The sequence below is a fragment of the Felis catus genome, chromosome A2, assembly GCF_018350175.1.
Source record: "Felis catus isolate Fca126 chromosome A2, F.catus_Fca126_mat1.0, whole genome shotgun sequence".
Lineage (NCBI taxonomy): Eukaryota > Metazoa > Chordata > Mammalia > Carnivora > Felidae > Felis > Felis catus.
The window spans coordinates 69,927,221-69,947,068 of NC_058369.1; the positions used below are offsets into that span (position 1 = coordinate 69,927,221).

Sequence of the window (19,848 nt, forward strand, 5' to 3'; positions counted from 1 at the left end):
TAGTGCCTGTCCTGTCACTGTCCTTGTCAAGTCACCTCTTCAGATGTAAACTGGCTTTTCTTTCCCCCTGAGCCACTTCTGCATCAGTAGCTTCTCCCTAGTAACCCCTGCTGTTTCCCCCGCAGCACCTTCAGAGGCTGCCAAAAAAACCCAAAAAAACAAAAAACAAAAAAACAACAAAAAAAACCCGCGTGTGGTCCCAAAATGGACAATTTCAATTTGCACTCACTTTGTGTAGCATTCCCTCTTGGAGACTGCGGGGCATTGTGGGGGAGAAAAAGCTAGTGAGCGGGGGAGTTTATCAGTGGTCACTCATTAGTGATGCCTTTTGTCTTTGAGTTTTGGTTTCCCTAGGAGATAATAGAGTGTGAAATAGGGAGGCCTCCCATGCATCCACTTCCTGAAAAAGCCTGTGTGTGTGTGTGTGTGTGTGTGTGTGTGTGTGTGTGTGTGTGTGTGATGTAGGAAGGAAGGCCCAAAGGCACTGGGGAGAAAGGAGCAGGACTGCTTGAAAATGGGGGAGGGAACAGACCCTACCCTCCGGGAGGAGTGTACAAATCCCAGCCCTTGACTGAGGTAGGAAATGGGGTGCTTGACAGGCGCCTCTGGCCTGGTCACATACTTGAAATGTAGTCCTTCATCCTTCCCCAGGCCATGAAATGGTAGTGTCCCCCATCTCCTTTTTAAAATTGATATAGAGCTTACACACAATGTTCTATTCGTTTCAGGTGTACAACATAACAATTTGACAATTCTATACATTACGCAGTGCTCCCCACAATATGTATAGTCACCATCTGTCCCCAGACAAAATTATTACATTATGGACTATATTTTCTGTTCTGCACTTCTCATCCCCATGTCTTATTTATTTTATAATAAATAAATTATTTATTTTATTTATTTTATTTTATAAGAAGCTCATACCCCTTAAACCCTTCACCCATTTTAGTCATCCCCCCTGTTTCTCTGTGGCAACCACCGGTTTGTTCTCTGTATTTATGAGTCTGTTGCTGTTGTTTGTTCGTTTGTTTTATTTTTTTAGGCTCCATTGTATAGATGAAATCTTACACGATTTGTCTTCTTCCGTCTGACTTGTTTCAGATAGCATAATTCTCTCTAGGTCCATCCATGTGCAACAGCATGAGTTGTCTTTTGCATTTAATTGGAATATTCTGTTTTCCTACTGATGTTTGTCTTGGCAAATGTTGCCATACTTCAAAGCCAATGTATTCTGCCTTTTTATATCATTCTGTAATCAAAATAAGGGACGGTGGCCTCCTTCACTAGAACGGGGACCCAGATTCTCAAGAGTCATTTAAGACCAATGCTGTCTCTGCTGTATGTAAGACGTTTCAGTCCTGTGGGAGGAGAGGAAACCAGCTCCCGTACTGCCCCTGGATTCAGGGTCTGAAGTCATCACTGCTGTTGCCCTGCCCCTGAGACTCATCCTCACACATCAGTTCCTCTCCTCCTACCCCTTAATCAGTATGGCTCTAGTCTTGGCCGCCTCTCCTCCCCTGCCTGTACTGACATCCTAGAGCCAGATATGAGACAGCTATACCTATATCATAAAGTACGCATGAACGCATTTCAGTAACAGAGGCCAGAAAATGTCCACTCTGCTAAATGCTAGAACAATCCGTGTCACAGAGTGCAACATTCCAAAATACGTGCCGAGTGAATGAACGAATGAATAAATGCAAAATAAATAAATAATTAACTGCTGCCCCCCCAAATTGAGATTCATGGTGATTTTAATGATTTGAGAGTAATATAAAGCATGTTGACTTATGATCAAAATGTGTATTTCTCCCTCAATACCCACAGCTGTTCTGGGCCAGGTCTTGAAGGCTGTGCTACAGATGGGTAAGTGTTCTCCTTGAGTCTAGTGGACCTTCTCAGAAATGACCAAACACTCTATCTGCACAGATAATGCTTTCCTGCATTTCTGATTCCCCTCTGCCTTCACAGGTTCTTTTTTTTGCAGATTTTTAAAAATGTTTTACCTTATTTTTTGAGACACAGAGAGAGACAGAGCACTAGCAGGGGAGGGGCAGAGAGAGGGCGAGACACAGAATCCAAAGCAGATTCCAGGTTCTGAGCCTAACGTGGGGCTCGAACCCACAAACGCGAGATCGTGACCTAAGCCCAAGTGAGAGGTCTGCTCAACCGACTGAGCCACCCAGACGCCCCTTTTACAGATTTTTTTTTAAGTTTATTTTTTTTTATGTTGACAGAGAGCACTCGCAGGGGAGGGTCAGAGAGAGAGAGAGGGAGAGAGAGGAAATCCCAAGCAGGCTTCGCACTGTCAGCGCAGAGCCCGAGGTGGGGCTCAGTCCCATGAACTGTGAGACCGTGACCTGAGCCGAAATCAAGAGCCAGTCGCTTCACCGACTGAGCCACCCGGGTGCCCCTACCTTCACAGTTCTTATTTCTTCTCTGGGCTGGCACAGCATCCCTGGCAGAGACCATCCTGCTGGTTGCACCCACCTCTCCCGTGCCTACTTTGTCGTGTGCTTCGGCGGGAGGGATGCAGGATGTGAGCCCTGGGGCCAGTTCCACGCCCAGCTCGTACTTGGTACACAGTGCTCCTCTTTATGTGGAGTCTATTTATGACTTCTTGGTCACACCAGTTCTGCTAGAGCCTCCTTCTAGCTTCTCTTCTTTTCCTGCTTGATGATCCATTTGACCGTATCACAAACCTTCCTGTGTGATGACAGCTCCAGCTTGGGGGGACTTTCTCCCCTTTTCTAAACAATGACTTCCACTAGCATTTCAGTTCTGATTCATTTGCTATCATTGCTTGAAATGCTGCACTAGGAAAGGCAGAATCGGGAATGGCTGTTCAGACTCCTCAGGACAGAGTGGTGTTATCGACCAACACTGTCTAGCGAGGAATCAGAATGATGTACAAGGCTCCTCTTTGTCATTCCTGACGTCCCCAACGCTAACCAAACCTCCATCTCTTCCATTTCTCATCATGTCTACAAAATCCCTTCAATAACCTGCCCTCCCTGTCAGCTGACTCTTGTGCCCCAGAATTAACCCTACTCTCAAGTGAAACCTTAAAGACAAGTAAGGCAGTCTCTCGCTTCCTCTTTGCTGAGCCTACCGGGATGTCAGCAAAATTTGTCCTATCTTCATGCTACACTCGGTACCTTTGTAATGAGGTTTTCTGTCAAAGCCCCACCTGGAAACTAGCCAATGGCCATTCTTTGTGATATTTACTCTTTTTATGTTTTTCTTCCTTTTTTATTCACTCACCCTTACTACAGCTCCCCATGGAACAGATAGTCTGTAACCAATTATTCTTTATATCTTTCTGGTGTTCTTTTCAATATAATAAAAACTCATTAATCCAAAGGGCATTCACTGGGGAGATGGGATAATGCAGGAGATGACTTTTTCACTCACTGAGAAGAAAGTGTTGTAAATATCGTTGTCATGAAGTACCTTTGACCCACTTACAAGCAATTTATAAGGATCTTGGGATACTTATGTGCTAATGATACTAATTAATCTTTGATGTTCTTTAACATTTCTTCCTAAAAATACGAAGTTTGCCAGAAATTCAAATAGAATAGATACTTGAGAACAATAATTTTAAGATGATTTTTATAGAATTTTAATATGTAAAATTAAATTATTTTATATTAAATTGATACAGATTATATTTATAGGACTTGAAGATGGTATTATAGTATTTCTAGAATCTATAAATACAGATTATATTTATGGAATTTGAAGATTCTAAATTCAGAACCCACAAATTCAGATGGTTGTTTCCTCAGTGAGCTCTAGAACCTGAGTTTTGGGTTTTTGCTGTCCCTGAATCAAGCACCACCTTTGTGGGAAGAAGAATGTGGCAGAGTGGTTTGATGTTGCATGATGACATCACTCATTTATGACAATGATCTTTTTTATGTTGAAATCCTATCACATGATAACCTCCCCCAAGCTTATTCATAAAGCATTCCACATGGCTGTCATCCCATCTTGAAAGCCAAGAACACTTTGAAGAATCTCAACATTATGGAAAGAGTCCCTTCACCTAGGCAAACCAGTAGACAATGCATGTCTTAATACATGTGATGTGATGTTCTAGGCTTCGTATGTATGGAGATACTCTGGGGATACATTAGAATTCATATAAAAAGCATTACTGAAGTCTGAGTTACTTTTTGAATTATGTGGTTTCTTAAAAGATTAAAATATAATTGTCGGGGCACCAGGTGGCTTAGTTGGTTAAGCGTCCAACTCTTGATTTTGGTTCAGGTCATGCATGATCTCATGGATCAAGCCCATCTAGGTGTGGAGCCTGCTTGGGATTCTCTCTTTCCCTCTCCTTCTGCCCCTGCCCCATGTGTGTGTGTGCATGTTCTCTCTCGATAGATAGGTAGATAGATAGATAGAAAGATAGATAGATGATAGGAAGGAAGGAAGGAAGGAAGGAAGGAAGGAAGGAAGGAAGGAAGGAAAAAAGAAAAGGAAAGGAAAATAAGGGAAAGAAAAGAAAAGAAAAAAGAAAAGAAAAAAAGAAAAGAAAAGAAGTCGCATGGAGATGTCCAGATGATAGGTCAATTTAAAAAATGCAAAAAAAAAAAAAAAAAACCTGGGGGCAAAGCCTCTTATGCTCAAGAAGGTGGAAACACTACCCTAGAAACTCTTTGCTTTCTTTCCTCTCTGTAGAAGCCACATGGTATCTATTTTCTGAGATGATGTTAAATGATGTCAATGTACCAAAACATGCAGGAAATACATACAATGCCAATGTAATAGAGTCTGTCACCAAACCTCACTTTTCCACGTCTCCCTCTTGTTCCAGGCCCAAGATCCCATCCATCGCCACTGGGATTGTTGGGGGCCTCCTCTTGGTGGTGGTGGTGGCCCTTGGGGTGGGCCTCTTTCTGCGCCGACGCCACATCGTCCGCAAGCGCACACTTCGCAGACTGCTGCAGGAAAGAGAGGTGAGTAGGTGCCCAGGCCCCGTACGCCCACCAGTGCCCCTCTCCCCAGCACCCCAGACAGGAACGAAGGCTCTCCTGCCAAGTGTTGCCAACTATTTTAAATATGTAATTGTATTATTATGCCTTATTGCTTACGATGGAAAAACCAGAAAGAATCTCTGAATGTCCAGGTATAAACAATTAATGATGTTTTGGTACCTCTCTGGAGTGAGATGCCAATGTTCCTATTATAAGTCTCACGACACAGATACAAAAACCATAGGAGTCCTGTTTAACATACAGCACTCAGGTACATGCACAGGAGAAGGGCTTGCAAACAGGTTGTCTGGTGATTCCTGTGAAGGCACATGTTGAGATGTTACTTTGGCAAATCCCATGTCTACAATAGTGCTGTTCCATTTTGAGCTCTGTTTGTGACTCACTCTACTGGTGGGTCTTCGGCCGGCCTCTTTGTGTCCGGCAGTGTGTCAGAAGCCAGAGTCCCTGGGAGGAGGGACCCGTAGCAGCTCATAGCACAATGGCACTTGTGTGTGTTAGGAGGCCCGACAGGCTACCAAAATGACCAACCATATCAAAACTTCCCTCACCAGAATTCTCTCAGCCCGGCTTATTGGCTGGAAACAGAAATCGAAATTGCATTTATTGAAATGGAGCTCTTCTGTGCGAGGACACCTGTATCAGGGAGTCCCTGTCCCAACATATCTTTTCTGAAGTCCTAAAGAGAAGGTGTGCATTCCTCCTTCTGAGTGAGCATGGCGGGTTCTTGGTGCTGACGCCCATCCACACATGGCTGTGTCTGGGCCTGGCTCACACCTCCTCCCATGTGGGCCTGAGCATTGAGGCCGCGACCCTCCTTCCTTGTCTCTCACAGCTTGTTGAGCCTCTTACGCCCAGCGGAGAAGCTCCCAACCAAGCTCTCTTGAGGATCTTAAAGGAAACAGAATTCAAAAAGATCAAGGTGCTGGGCTCTGGAGCATTTGGCACAGTGTACAAGGTGAGGCCACCAGGGCACCGAGACTTCTGGGGATGCAGGTTGGTGGGCATATTCAAAGTCCTGGGCTGTCTACTGTCTATCAAGCTTGTCTACTGTATATGTAGCTCAGGGTTTGGGAAATTCTGATGTTTTCCCCAAGTTGTCGAGAGGGAATCTTTTATACTGGTGACGTATAAGTGGTCCTGTGAGACCTGTACACGGGCAACAAAGTTATCATGGAGGACAGCATTGACTTTGTAAAGGGGTGAGTGGCAGGGATGGAGTCTGAAGGGGGACTGCCTCTCACTGCATGACAGCATCCAAATAATGCCCAGGTCAAAACAGCTCTTAATTTATTTTTCCTGGATCCTGTTATATCAAGTCTGATTTCCATTAGACCCAGAGCCAGTATCTCAGAATTCTGGACAAAATGATCCACACTGGTTTTATAACTCGCACAAGCTTAGGGTTTTTTGTAATCTAACTGCTCTGATTCATGGAACACGATATAGCCAAAGAGCTGCTGAGATATCATGGCTCCTAGCACTGGTGACCTTGGAGCACAGAGCTGTGCTCAAGGTCCCTCACCCTTTCGGATGGTGTCACTGGTAAAGTCCGTGCATCTTGTGAGTCAGCATATTGCATAGTATGACAGTCGCCAGTTAATGTCTTCTCTCCCTCCTCGTCACAGGGACTCTGGATCCCAGAAGGTGAGAAGGTTAAAATTCCTGTGGCCATCAAGGAGTTACGAGAAGCCACATCTCCAAAAGCCAACAAGGAAATCCTTGATGTGAGTTTCTCCTTTGTTTCCTAGTTATCCACAGGCGTGGACATTAGAAGCCACATTTTAGAAGCCACACCCTGCCCTGTTTTAGACTTTCTCCATCACCACATTCTAAATGTTCACTTTCATGTCTTTTTTTCCCTTCAGGCTGTAGTTGGTATAATTCCCTCTCACGGCTTCTCCGATAGAGAAGACTTGGGTCCTCCATTCTGCTATGTCTCCCCAAAGGATAGAAACTCACAATCGCTGGCTGTCCACCAAGGGCCAGGCTCAGGACTAGTTGCTTTGCACATGAGGAACTCTCCCCATGAGTCTGTGGTGCAGGGGTTAACACTCAGTATGCTTTGCAGGCATAAAGAAGCTTGCTCACGTTCACGCGATTGGCACAGGATTCCAGCCTATCGTTATTTCTGCCCCTGAAGCACGTGTCCATTTTGCTCTACCAAGTTATCTTTTTTTTTTTAATTTTTTTTTTAACATTTATTTATTTTTGAGACAGAGACAGAGCATGAACGGGGGAGGGTCAGAGAGAGGGAGACACAGAATCTGAAACAGGCTCCAGGCTCTGAGCTGTTAGCACAGAGCCCGACGCGGGGCTCGAACTCACGGACCGTGAGATCATGACCTGAGCCGAAGTCGGCCGCCTAACCGACCGAGCCACCCAGGCGCCCCTACCAAGTTATCTTTGAAGTGGCTTTTTTAAAGGTGCCTGGGATTATAGTATGGATGCTCTCTAGAAGCTCTGTAAAGTGTTGCCCCTCTTTGGTACTTTCCCCCAAATAGCTTAAATGTTATTTCCAGTGTTCTCCGTTAGTTTATGGGGCAAGACTTTGAAATGTGCCACAAGATTATTTGCACGTCTTTACTTTCGGTACCACTGAACTTTCGTCATCTTCTCTGGATCCTCACCAGTCGGCGAGGGCACTGCATCCCTTTAAACAGCAGTTGGCTGAAAGAGGGGCCACCATGGAATGTGGCCAAGCCTGCTTCAAGGGATGCCCAGGAGGATCCAGCGGACAATCCCATTGGGGTGTCCTTGTGAACACCATTGGCCTCTGTTTGCTGTGGGTTGATGCAAACTTTTGCTCCTGTCCCAGGGCAGAGCCAGAGAAAGAGAAGCTGGAGAGGCTTAGCAGGAGGTTAGGGGAACAAAGTCAAAGCAAAAGAAAACCGACTGCCTCAAAAATCTAGAGAATTCAGTTATTCTACGGTGGGGAGGGACAGGAGGCAAATGTAATACTCCCCCAACTTACATCTAACCCACAGGATATATACCAAACAAAGCAAACATGGGCCTTTTAAAAAATGTGTTTAGACACAATGAGCTTCCCAGTGGCATAACACTGTATACACTTCAATTACTCCCAGCTGACTTCCCTCCTTTATAATAGGAGATTCCCACTCTGGCACACCCTAAATGAGAGATGATGTATTAATAAATAAAGTGCAGTAGCAAATCGCACACATTGAAGATATACATATCCAGCAAAATTACCTCTCATTTTCAATGGCTTACAAATTAACGTGAAGTCCAATTAACATATACCGTCAACTCTCATTGGCATAACCGCAAGAAATATGTTTGCGAAGGCTCTTGACTTAGAACCTCCAGCTCCCTCACGTATTGCGTTGAAAAGAAAATCTTTTTTGAGGAGTCTGCTTCCTTAATTCGTGTTTTACTCATTCAGGGCATTCCAATAAATCTCACAAAACAATGCTGAAATGTGAATTTCAGCAATGTTTACAACCCAGAGGAAGGGGGATTTTGAAGACAATAGGTGTGCTTTGGGGGAGAAGTCGTTTTCACTGAAAAGGACCTCCAGGTCCCCTGAAATCTGCTGTGGTGGGGTAGAGGAGGGGTGGACAATAAAGTAAACCCTGAAAAGTTTACAAAACACGAGCCTCTGTTTACCTCTTGCTCTGCTTCTCTCCTGCTCTCTTCTCCCTCCATTTTGGGGGAAGTTTTGTTTGTTTTGTTTTGTTTTTTGCGTTTTTTTCTCCAGGGTTACTGAGATATAATTGGCGTAAAGCATGGTGGCCTGACTTGCACATACTGTGACGTGATACCGCAGTAAGGTTCACTAGCGTCTTCGCCTCATATAGATACAATAAGAAAAGCAAAAAAACAAAAGTTGCTCCCTGCCTAAGAACTCTTGGGATCTACTCTCTTAACTTTCTTGTATACCATACCACAGTGTCAACTCCTTTTCTCTACCCCCCTGCCCCCTATTATTTTGTTCCTGCCTTTGATTCTTGTTTCTACTGGACTCTTATCTTTTCTGATATCAGACATCACAGCTGTCACAGTTCATGGGTGACACACTTGAGAACTTGTCATTTGCTTTTCCTGAAGCCCAGTCTGCCCAGAATTCGCAGGCAATCCCATCAGGGCAGGGTGATTCCTGGGTGATGGAGAGCCCCTGAAGGAAAGGAGGAGCCAGTAAGGGAAGTGATTATAAGGCCAGTTTCAACAGTGAGCCAAGGGCAAGTCAGTTCTGTGACAGGACAGCCCGATGGGGCTGAACATGTCCTTTGAAGTGCTCATACTCACTTGTAAATTGTCCCACGCACCCAATACTGGGATCAGGCACTGAGATCCTTCCCCTACTGAGATCAGGCACTGAGATCCAGAACATACACGCGGCAGCCTCTGGTTTAAGCTGCTGCTGGTGGCTTAGTTAACTGCAAAAATGTAGGGGCACCTACCTTTCATTCTTAAGGTTCAGTGTATGTCTTCCTGAAGGAGTTTAAAATGTAGTGGAATCCTTTTCCCCAATTCTTTTTTTTTTTTTTAATGTTTATGTATTTTGAGAGAGAGCGAGAGCCTGTGAGAGTTCATGCCAGCAAGGGAGAGGCAGAGAGAGAGAGAGGGAGAGAGAGAATCCCAAGCAGGCTCCATGCTGTCAGCACAGGGCCTGATGCGGGGCTCAATCCCATGAACCGTGAGATCATGACCTGAGCCGAAATCAAGAGTCAGATGCTTAACTGACTGAGCCACCCAGGCGCCCTCTTTTCCCCAATTCTTTTTTTTTTAATTTTTTTTTTAATGTTTATTCATTTTTGAAAGACAGAGACAGAGCACAAGCAGGGGTGGGGCAGAGAAAGAGGGGGACACAGAATCTGAAGCAGGCTCCAGGCTCTGAGCTGTCAGCACAGAGCCCGACGAGGGGCTCGAACTCAGCGAACTGCAAGATCATGACCTGAGCCGAAGTCGGATGCTCAACCGACTGAGCCACCCAGGCGCCCCTCTTTGCCCCAATTCTTAACCTAAAATAGTTCACAGCTGAAGGAGAAAAGTGAAAAGGAAGGCATCAAACATAATTTTGGCAACCGGGACAAAATAATAGACTTTCAAGGTCCCAAAGCCTCAGAGGCACCCTGCCATGTGACTCAGCCTCGGGGTCTCTGAACTGAACATGGGCTCTGCCTGCTGGTCTGTGCGCGTGGCTGGTGTGTCCAGTCCAGACACTGTTGTGGACTACCACGCATTCCTTCTGCAAGTCACAGTGCACCTTTGAGATTCCAAGATAAACAGCTCAGAACAAAGCTCGCTTCAACTTCTGTGCACACCAAACAGGACACACGACCAAACAGCGTCTCCATTGTATTTGGGGGCGGGGCGGAAGCGATGACCTAGTTCTGTTGCACTATCGGATTTTAATAGGATCGGGGACCTGGCAGGGCTCCAGGCTCTGTGTGGCCCGACACCCACGCCCCGTGCTCCGTTCCCCGATCCCCCGGTCCAGGTCAGCTCCTCGCGGCCCCACAACAGATGGGCAGCTCAAACTGCTCTGCTCTGCAGATTTTTCTCCCCTCGAAAATGAATACAACATGTTTCCAAATCTCAACCAGATCTTGAGAAAATAGGAACGGCCAGAGGACTTCTTTGGAGTTATGGTTGTACAGTTTCCCAGACTTGGGGGAGAGACGTGATTTGTGCTTTTCTGGCAATCGCGTGGCCTCTTAATTTTTCCATAGACTGCCCAGTTTAAGTTTAGGGAAGGCAATGGAAAAAGAATGCAAACATTTATATATGTGCTGTGTGTGTCACGAGGTCTCCGAGCTTTCTGGCAGCCTGTTAACCAGAGCGCTCAACAAGGCATCACAGGAGACCACGGGGTGCAGCGTGTGGGGTGAGGAGGGGGCTCGTGGAGGGTGCCTCCCATGGGAGGAGACCCTTCTGTGGGCCCAGCTCTGACACAAGGCGTCTCCATTCGCCTCCCTGGGCCTCAGTTTCCCTTTCAGGCAAGTAACGGCCTCAGAAGAAATGGGACTTGCAGGACCCTCCAGTTCTAAGTTTTATAAACAGCACTTCTCCAAGATTAAACGATGTTTGAATGTGCATAAGTGTCAAATGTCTACCCTGCCCTTAAATGTTGTGATCCGATGTTTATAATACAGAAGAAATACCAGCTCTCCCAGCTCTCCCTGCAAGGAGAGGGCCTAGGCCTGCAGGAAAGCATCCACACAGACTTTGGCAGCGAATGTTAAAAGCTAAGGGAATTTTTGTTGCTGTTGTTAATGGGAGTGGCACGGTCTCTGATTTGCTTTGAATTTCTGCCTTTGTATGATTTCAGTGTAGTTCAGTCCTGACCGTTTTGAGGCACTTATGTGCCTAGACAGGTGTTTGGTACCACTGGAAGGACAAAAGAGGAATAAATGTCTACCCTCGCACCAAGGCATTAACCCCACTTGCTGAGGCCTCAGGTACATGCAGGGGATATTGAGGCGACAAATGAACAGCGTTTGCCAACAAAATATGGCGCTAAAGAGGCAAATGACGGGAGCTGAGAATGTAGTCCTTTCCTCAAAGAGCTTGATGGGGAGGGAGGACATTTTCAGAATCACACAAGTATTTAAGAGCAGATTATGATTAGTGCTCCTGAGCACTCAGAATCCCCTGGGGGGTTTGTTCAAACAGATTGCTGGGCGCACCTCCCAGCATCTCACACGGTAGGGTAGGCCTGGGTGGGGCCCAGGAATTTGTATCTCCAGCAAGTTCCCAGGCAGTGAAGAGCCTGCTCCCCCAAGGAAAAACTGTGAGATGCCAAGAGAGTTTGAGACTGGGGAGTCGGGAAGGCCCCTCGGAGGAGGAGTCAGAGAAGGAAAAAGGGGGTGGAAAGACATTCCAGGCAGAGGCCCTCTTGTGGGCGAGGGCCTGAGGGAGGTTGAGAGAGCCCAGAGCAGGAAGAAGGGAAAGGAGGGGGGGTGGGGGGTTCCGGAGGAGGGGCTGACGTTCAAGGCCTGGGGCTGCCCAGGAACTGTGAGGCCAGAGAAAGGCTGAAGGCAAGAAACATGATGTGATCAGGTTTGAGTTTGGGAGTATGTGTATTGCCCTCCACACCCAGCCCAGCGACCTGTGTCCTCGGTCTCCTCTGTCACCCCTGGCTCCTGTGATGTTCTCACCCAAGCATCCCCCTTCTCCTGGGGGCCAAGTCCACATTCCGCCCTCAGGAGTGGTGGGAATATATGAAAGAACTTCTGAGCTCTTTCTTGCATGCCATGTGGTCCCTGTCACATCTGAATTAAAGGTGTTCGAAGGGAGGACAGAATTTACGGGTGCTGTGAGACAGAAGAGAGGGTCCCATTGTGTGCGCAGTTGGAAATAAAACCTGCTTCTTGCACCCAAGAATAGAAGGGTTAAAATAAAGTCTGTAGTCACAGTTCTGTGTCCCAAAAGGCCTCTGCCGTGACAGCCAGTTAAATGAGGGAGGGGGCACTTTGCAGAACAGCAGTTTCCCGTCTTGAGACTGAGGCACGGCGGCAGCATCGACCCCCCTCTCTTGAGAAATGAATCCTGGGCAGGGGCGCCTGGGTGGCTCAGTCGGTTAAGTGTCTGGCTCTCAGTTTCAGCTCAGGTTATGATCTCACAGTTCGTGGGTTCGAGCCCCACATCAGGCTCTGCACTGACGGTGTGGAGGCTGCTTGGGATTCAGTCTCTCGCCCTGTCTCTCTCTGCCCCTCCCCCACATGCTCGCATGTGCGCACGCGTTCCTCTCTCTCTCTCTCTCTCACACACACACACACACAAATACATAAAAACTTAAAACAACAACAACATCAACAAAAAACAAATGAATCCCGGGCAGCCAACAGAGTCTGCAGTCACTGTAACGTAATGCCCTCTGTCTGGTTCAAAGCCACCCAGAAGGGCCTCTCTGGCTCTACTCCCAGGACCATGGTGGTGCGGTGGACCATTGCCCGCTGAGACCCGGCCTTGTTGAGAAGTGAGGTCTGTCTCCGGGGCCACTTGCGGGCTTGTGTGACCTCTGCTGGGAACTTTCACCATCATACCTCTGCACGCGTGTCTCCATTCAGCGAGAAAGGCATTACCAAGGCGTAGGGGCCCAGACACGGATTTCTGCAGCCCTGACAACATTTCAGGGTGCAGCAGCTTTGGCCTTCGGACAGAGGTCTTAAGAACAGAGACGTCAGCGGGTTCTGTTTTCATTCAGTGTGCTGTTGCCAAATGCTGCGTGGGTCTCTCTGTAGACGGAAAGCCTTGCTTCACACTCACAGGGTCCCGTCTTCCACTCACGGGTCCTTTCACAGCCTAATATGTATGCAGTAGACCTCGCGTGAATGTAAATGTCCGTTGCACTGAATCTTTCATGGGCCGCCCCGTCCTCCTCAAGTACACACTTTGGAACTCAAAATCACGTTTGCGCTTTGCTTCTTTTTACCCGGAAAGGGCTCTGCCTGCCTCTCCCGTCAGCCACCATAGGGGGACCTTACCTCTCCTCTCCTTCATGCAGGAAGCTTACGTGATGGCCAGTGTGGACAATCCCCACGTGTGCCGCCTCCTGGGCATCTGCCTGACGTCCACGGTCCAGCTCATCACACAGCTCATGCCCTTCGGCTGCCTCCTGGACTATGTCCGCGAGCACAAGGACAACATTGGCTCCCAGTACCTGCTCAACTGGTGTGTGCAGATTGCGAAGGTAAGTCGACATGGAAGCCCACCCAGAGGGGTTGTGCACAGAGCAGGGCCCGGCTCCGAAAGTAGGGCAGAGATGCCCACTAAACAGGAGGTGCGGCTGCCTTAGCTCGCGGTGCCTGTCCCTCATGGCCTGGGAGGATGCGGTCATTCGTGGGAGCCCCGAAGAAAAACAGCAAGGGGAAAAAAATAAAGACAGCTGGAAAATCGACAATTGGGTTCTCCATCCTGGGACAACTAAGTTTGCCGCGAGGGTACACGCGTGAGTGTGCGTGTGTACCCAGACACACAGCATACGCTCTCCTTTATTTTGGTTTCAGTTGAATTGATTGCCTTTGGCATCAAATCAGTGCCTGTCCCACTGCACGTTGAAAATCTAATGATATGACTACATTTAAACAATTTTCTCTTTATTAGGTGTTAGTATGATTTGATGGCCAATGCTCTTATTTCTCTGGCGTCCTTTGTGTTGACTATTACGGTCAAGATGTGGCTTCTGCCCAGTCGGGACTTGATAACAAGGCAAGCAGGGAGGCTGAGGCCGAGACTGGGACTCAGATGGCAGTGTGGCTGTGACGACAAGGGCAGGTGCTGGGTGCGAGACCCGGCAGGTGAACAGGTGCTTCTGCTGCTTCACTGGGACTCCTCATGTGCCCACCCCTCCTCTGTTAACAGGCCTGATCCAGAGCGAGGGAGGGCAGATAACTCTGACAGTGGCCAGGTGGCCCTACCTGTGTGCTGAGGACAGAAGCAGAGCCATGTGCTGGGTATTTACCCATCTGGCCTCCAAAGGACTTGTACTTTAATCTCAAAACTCCCCCCCTTTTTTTTTAATGTTTATTTATTTTTGAGAGAGTGCGAGGTGGGGAGGGGCAGAGAGAAGGAGACAGAGGATCTGAAGCGCGCTCTGTGCTGACAGGCCGACAGCAGCGAGCTCGTTGCGGGGCTCGAACTCACAAACCGCGAGATCATGACCCGAGCCGAAGTCGGTTACTGAACCGATGGAGTGGCCCAGGCTCCCCTCAGACCTCTCTCTCTTGATCCCAGCACTGCATCAGTTATTTGCAACCCAACTGGCCAAATTCTGTTTTTTCCTGGCAATGTTTTACTGGGTTGAATTTGGGGAGTTTGTGGGCAGGCCCCTTTCTGAGCATGTATGTCATTGACATTGTCTGTCTCCCCAGTGCGGCAGGGTGTGGAGGGGTGTGCTGGGGCCACAGAGCCAGAAAGCCTGTCTTCCACCGTATGTTGTTTGGTTCCTGCCTGCTCACATCACCCCGCGTCGTGGTGGTAGTCAGTCCTGTGCAATTACTCTGGCAGTTGCTCTGATCTTAATTCCTAGCAGGTGTGCGAGGTGACTGATAGGACAAATAAAACATGTCTGGGGCACTGGCCAGCCAGTGGATGCCCATCATACCACAGGACAGACTCTTGCTGGGAGCACCGGCACCAAGGGCAGGCAGGCTCCTTTCCTGAATCCAGGGTTCTGGGCCACGTCGGCCAAGTGGGAGGCCACCTCCCAGGATGACCAGAGAGCAGCACGTTGCTGTTTATTCCGGTGCCATCTACAGCTGCCGGAGGCTCCCAGCACCCTGGGAAGTGGGGGGGGGGGCTCTCCTCCTCTCACCATCTCTAGTCGCCTGGTGTTCCTGTCATTCTCCCAGCCGTACCCTGGCCACAGAGCAGAGGGGTTATTCGTGTTATGAGAGAACAGCCCTGGAAGTGGGGAGCCATGCCTCCGATGCTGTGGTTTCATGAAAATGCTCATTATTTCTGTGACTGGTTTAGTTTCCCGAGGCTGCCACAAATTGTCACAGACTGGTGGCTTACCACAACGGTAACTCACCCTGTCATGACTCTGCAGCCCAGCAGTCCAAAATCAAGGTGCCAGCTGGGCCATGCCCTGTCTGAAGGCTCTAGGGAAGAATCTGTCCTTGCCTTTCCTTTTTTGGTAGCTCTAGACATCCCCAGGCTCCTGGCTGTGTCCCTCCAACCTCTGCCTGAGTCTTCACATAGCCTCCTTCTCTATGTCTCAGTCAAAATTGCCTTTTCCATTCTCTTAAAAGACACCTGTCACCCCTAAATCCAGGGTGATTTCATCCGAGACCTTTACCTGGTCACATCTCCAACACCCTGTATCCAAACAAACCAGGTCACTTTCTGAGGCTCCTGGTCAGCATGAAACTCAGGGACCCTATTCAGTCCAGAACAGTGGCTGATCTGGGGGAAGAGGTGGTTAGCCCCAAGTAGGTTTTACTGAATATAGAATTATTCCTAGAGGTCTGCCCATACGCTGACTCCTGAACCCAGAAATTCTCACTTAGCTTTCTTCCTCGATTATCTAAGGCAACAAACTGGGAGTATGGCCCTCCGTACCTTGCTTTATTTGCTTTATTTTCTTTTAAGCACATCTTGCTACCTGGGAAGATGTGGCTTATGTACTTGTTCACTCGAGTGTGTGCCCACCTGCCCCATCTGGAAGGTGAGCCCTGGAAGAGTGGGTGTCCTGGCCGCATCGCCACCCGGGGCAGAGCGTCCAGATCTCTGTATACCTGCGGCCAGCTTCTCCTCCCAGATTCATGAGGGCCACTTCACCAGACGGTGCCAAGAGACTGAGCATTTCTTCTCTAATTATCTCATGGCAACCACCAGCTCCACAAAAGTGACATTTCTTGCGATGGGGCACATAGCCTCAGCAAGTTTTGTCCAATACAGAACTGTGTTTACGAGTCAGCGGAGTGTAGATTCAAATCTCAGTGGTGGCATTTATTAGCCATGTGACCTCCGGCAAGTTGCTTGTCTTTTTGTGCCTAGTCTCTTTGGCTGTAAACGAGATTCTGCCATCGGTCCTCCCAGGTGGCGAGGACAACCCCATTTAGCCTCTGTGACGCATCTATCATGGTTCCCGCATGCATGTGGTGCTCACTGAATGCTCCCTCTCTCCGTTTCTTGCTCCGTATTTGGCTAAGTTTTGTTGCATCAACAACTGAAATCTAAGCTGAAATGCTGTCTTCCTCGAGTTGTACATCCGCTTTCATTTAGTAGAGCATCTCCTGTTTCCAGATCTTCTCGCAGTCGTGAGTTTTGTTTTTTTTTTTTTTCCTCTCTCTCCTTTGCAACCTTACGTTTCAATCTGCCTGACCCCTGGTGTCTACAAAGTTGGAAGTGTATTTTACCCTAAACACCAGCTTCTCCGACCAAAATGGAAAAAAAAACACACAAACATAAATATGCTGGTAGCCACAGCAAGGAGGAATTCAGCTTTGCCTGGGCCCTGTCATAGGAGTTACCAGAGTCCCCGAGTTGAGTTTCCAGGGCGTGAGAGTTCTGCAAGATCGTTCTCCGTATAACGTTACTCACAATTTCAGCCCGTTAATTGAAATCCACTATTCTGTCTATTGTACTTTGTTTAGCTCTCCTTCACATTGATGTTCTTCCAGGTGGTGGCTGTTAGCGGTCTGGGATAGATTTGCTCTCTAATTCAGAAGAGAAATCTTTTCCCACTCTATTTGAATAGCTGTAGTGATGGAGTGCCTGTCCCGGAGGGAAAGGAAAATAATGGTTTCCTCAGTTGTGAAGAGAGAAATTTGCTCTTGGGTTAGTGACTTTTTATCTAAGTATGAAATGCTGTTTTTGAAACCACCCAGAAACACTTAGTGGCTGACCAGAAACTAAACTCGTGGCCTTTTTAAAGTGGGATGCATTGACTTATAAACGTCCTGCATTGATTTACAAAGGCATGGACTCTCTTGGGAAGTTTTCTCAATATTGATGGAGAGCTGGCCACTGTTAGGCAAGTTTATTTTCCTGGCTGAACTGCTGAGAGGACAAATTATATCACCTGGGCAAAAGGAAAAGAAAAGAGAAGAAGGAAGGGACTCGGTCAGGATGGGACTGGGAGAGCAGGAGAGAGCCACAGCCCCTCACCATACACGGTGAAAATGGATTCTAATCTCCGGTCTCAGGACCGCCACCTGCCCCCAGTCAGAAAGATCTTTGTTTCCTAAGCTCCTGGCTCATGAGGCCGGGTAGCTCCCACTTGCTGGGACTTAGCTGCTTCAGAAAGTGTATCCACTCTTTCTGGCTACATAAGGCAGCTAGTAAGTCCGAAAATATATCAGATGGCACAATAATGTTATAGTATGTTCTAATCTGAAAGATCCTATCATCCTATCATCCATCTCTTGGAAAATACCCCTCAGAGTATCCGTTGTCCCGCACATTATTGCAAAGTCCTGCAGGAAAGCAAGCTCTCCAGACTGTGCTTAATCCGTCATTTTCCCAAACCTTTGGGACAAAAGAACTTTCTCATCACCTAACCCTGATTAAGATCTCATGGAGTTGAGTTTTCAGGGAATTGGCATACATCGAGGATCCTCGGGATCAAGCCCCAGTGGGGTTCGAAGACAGAAGGCAGGAGGCGGCAGAGGCTCTCGGGAAGACATGGGCTGCAGGGCCATTCTCTGACCACAGCTCGATGGGCACCAAACCATGCTTAGGTCAGGCTGTGAGATACAGTTTAATAAGGATAAACTTAAAAAGTTAGTTCAAAGCTTTCATTTTGGAAGTACACGGGATTACTTGGTGTGGTGTAAGTTTATTTGAAGAAGCCCCAGGTGTTTTCATGGGCCACACATTTGTCAGAACCGTCACTGCCTGGGAGCCGCTAAAAGGGGGAGGAGACAAGATGGGCAGAGCCATTCGCAGGTTATCAGGTCCAGGTGAGGAGAAAGAAGTGCTCGTTCTACCCTGATGTAGCCGGAACATTCCAGGCCACGTATGTTCGGTTCTGGGTGCCCCGTCATGAAACCCACGTTGACAAACTCTACTGTGGTCATAATAGATGAGCAGGGGTGTGAGAGAATGAAAATCATGCTGGCTGAAGAACTAGGAAAAGAACTACAGTCTGTTAGTCTAACCAGGGTGTCGTGGCAAAGAGACACTCCATTCTCTGGAACTTCAGATGCACAGACTCCTGGTCCCGCCTGGGCTCTGGCCTTCCCACTCAGGTCAGCTCCCTCTACACTCCAGGTCACGATTCATCAAGGTGAGGTTCAAGGTGCAGCCCAAGGGTGCTGATTCACCACTGACCTCTGCTCCGTCCTCAGAAAGGACGACTTCCAGGAGCTGATTCCCCTGTAAAGCACCCTCCTCCCTAAACACCTAGGCAACAAGACAGACCAGCAACAGAGCCAAACAGTAGATCCAGTTACCAGACATTTCAGTTATTTGGATTATTTTTTACTTATTCTCGAATGTTCCACAAAAAGTTACAGTTGCATTTAATCAACCTAAATGATCGCTTTGCAGGAAGTCATTAAAAAGCCAAAAGTTACTGTGCTATTAAAATATCAGAGCATTGGGGCGCCTGGGTGGCGCAGTCGGTTAAGCGTCCGACTTCAGCCAGGTCACGATCTCGCGGTCCGGGAGTTCGAGCCCCGCGTCGGGCTCTGGGCTGATGGCTCAGAGCCTGGAGCCTGTTTCCCATTCTGTGTCTCCCTCTCTCTCTGCTCCTCCCCCGTTCATGCTCTGTCTCTCTCTGTCCCAAAAATAAATAAACGTTGAAAAAAAATTAAAAAAAAATAAAATAAAATATCAGAGCATCAAAATACCAACGTTTAGATATTTCACTTCGTCATTTCTTGGGCGTGTATGTGCCAGTATTAGGAATCGTGTGATAGATGTATAAATAAGATGAAATTTCTTATCTCCCCAGTTTATAAGCCAGTGAGGGAACCGGAGCCACACAGCTAGCAGTGTTGCAGGGAGTGAATGGTCAGAGCAGGAGAGCTGGGTGCACGGAGGACAGACTCCCGCAGGCTGCTATGAAGAACACACGGGGTCCGGCTCAGTCTGTCAGCCAGGCACCAGGTGCCGTGAGGACAGTGGGGAGGGGACGGGGGGGATGGGCAGGGGATGGGCACACCAGCCTGTGCCTTAGCCTCCAGAGTTCTGTGCTGGAGACGTGAGTGAGAGGCCTGACCAGCCTGTTGGCAGTGAGCACACAGTGAGAGGTGGCTATCCCACAGTGTCAGGAATGCAGAGCAGCTCAGGGGCTGAGAGCTGGGCTGCTGCGGGAAGGGAAGGGCAGGGTGCAGAGCTAGAGAGGAGGAGGGGAGGCCCCGGCAGGGCCCTGTAAGCCCCAACAAGAAGACAGCTTCGGATGAAGAAAGCAAAGGGCGCC

General features: G+C 48.1%; 1 protein-coding gene across 2 annotated transcripts in view; it reads left to right on the forward strand.

Moving 5' to 3' along the window:
* EGFR (epidermal growth factor receptor) overlaps positions 1-19,848 on the forward strand; it is a 210,939-nt gene that overhangs the window by 170,464 nt on the left and 20,627 nt on the right. For both annotated transcript variants that reach the window (XM_006929086.4, XM_045052148.1), the window contains exons 16-20: positions 1,831-1,869; positions 4,829-4,970; positions 5,842-5,964; positions 6,635-6,733; positions 13,483-13,668. In XM_006929086.4, coding sequence (XP_006929148.2) covers positions 1,831-1,869; positions 4,829-4,970; positions 5,842-5,964; positions 6,635-6,733; positions 13,483-13,668 — 589 coding nt within the window. The remainder of the gene's footprint in view (positions 1-1,830; positions 1,870-4,828; positions 4,971-5,841; positions 5,965-6,634; positions 6,734-13,482; positions 13,669-19,848) is intronic.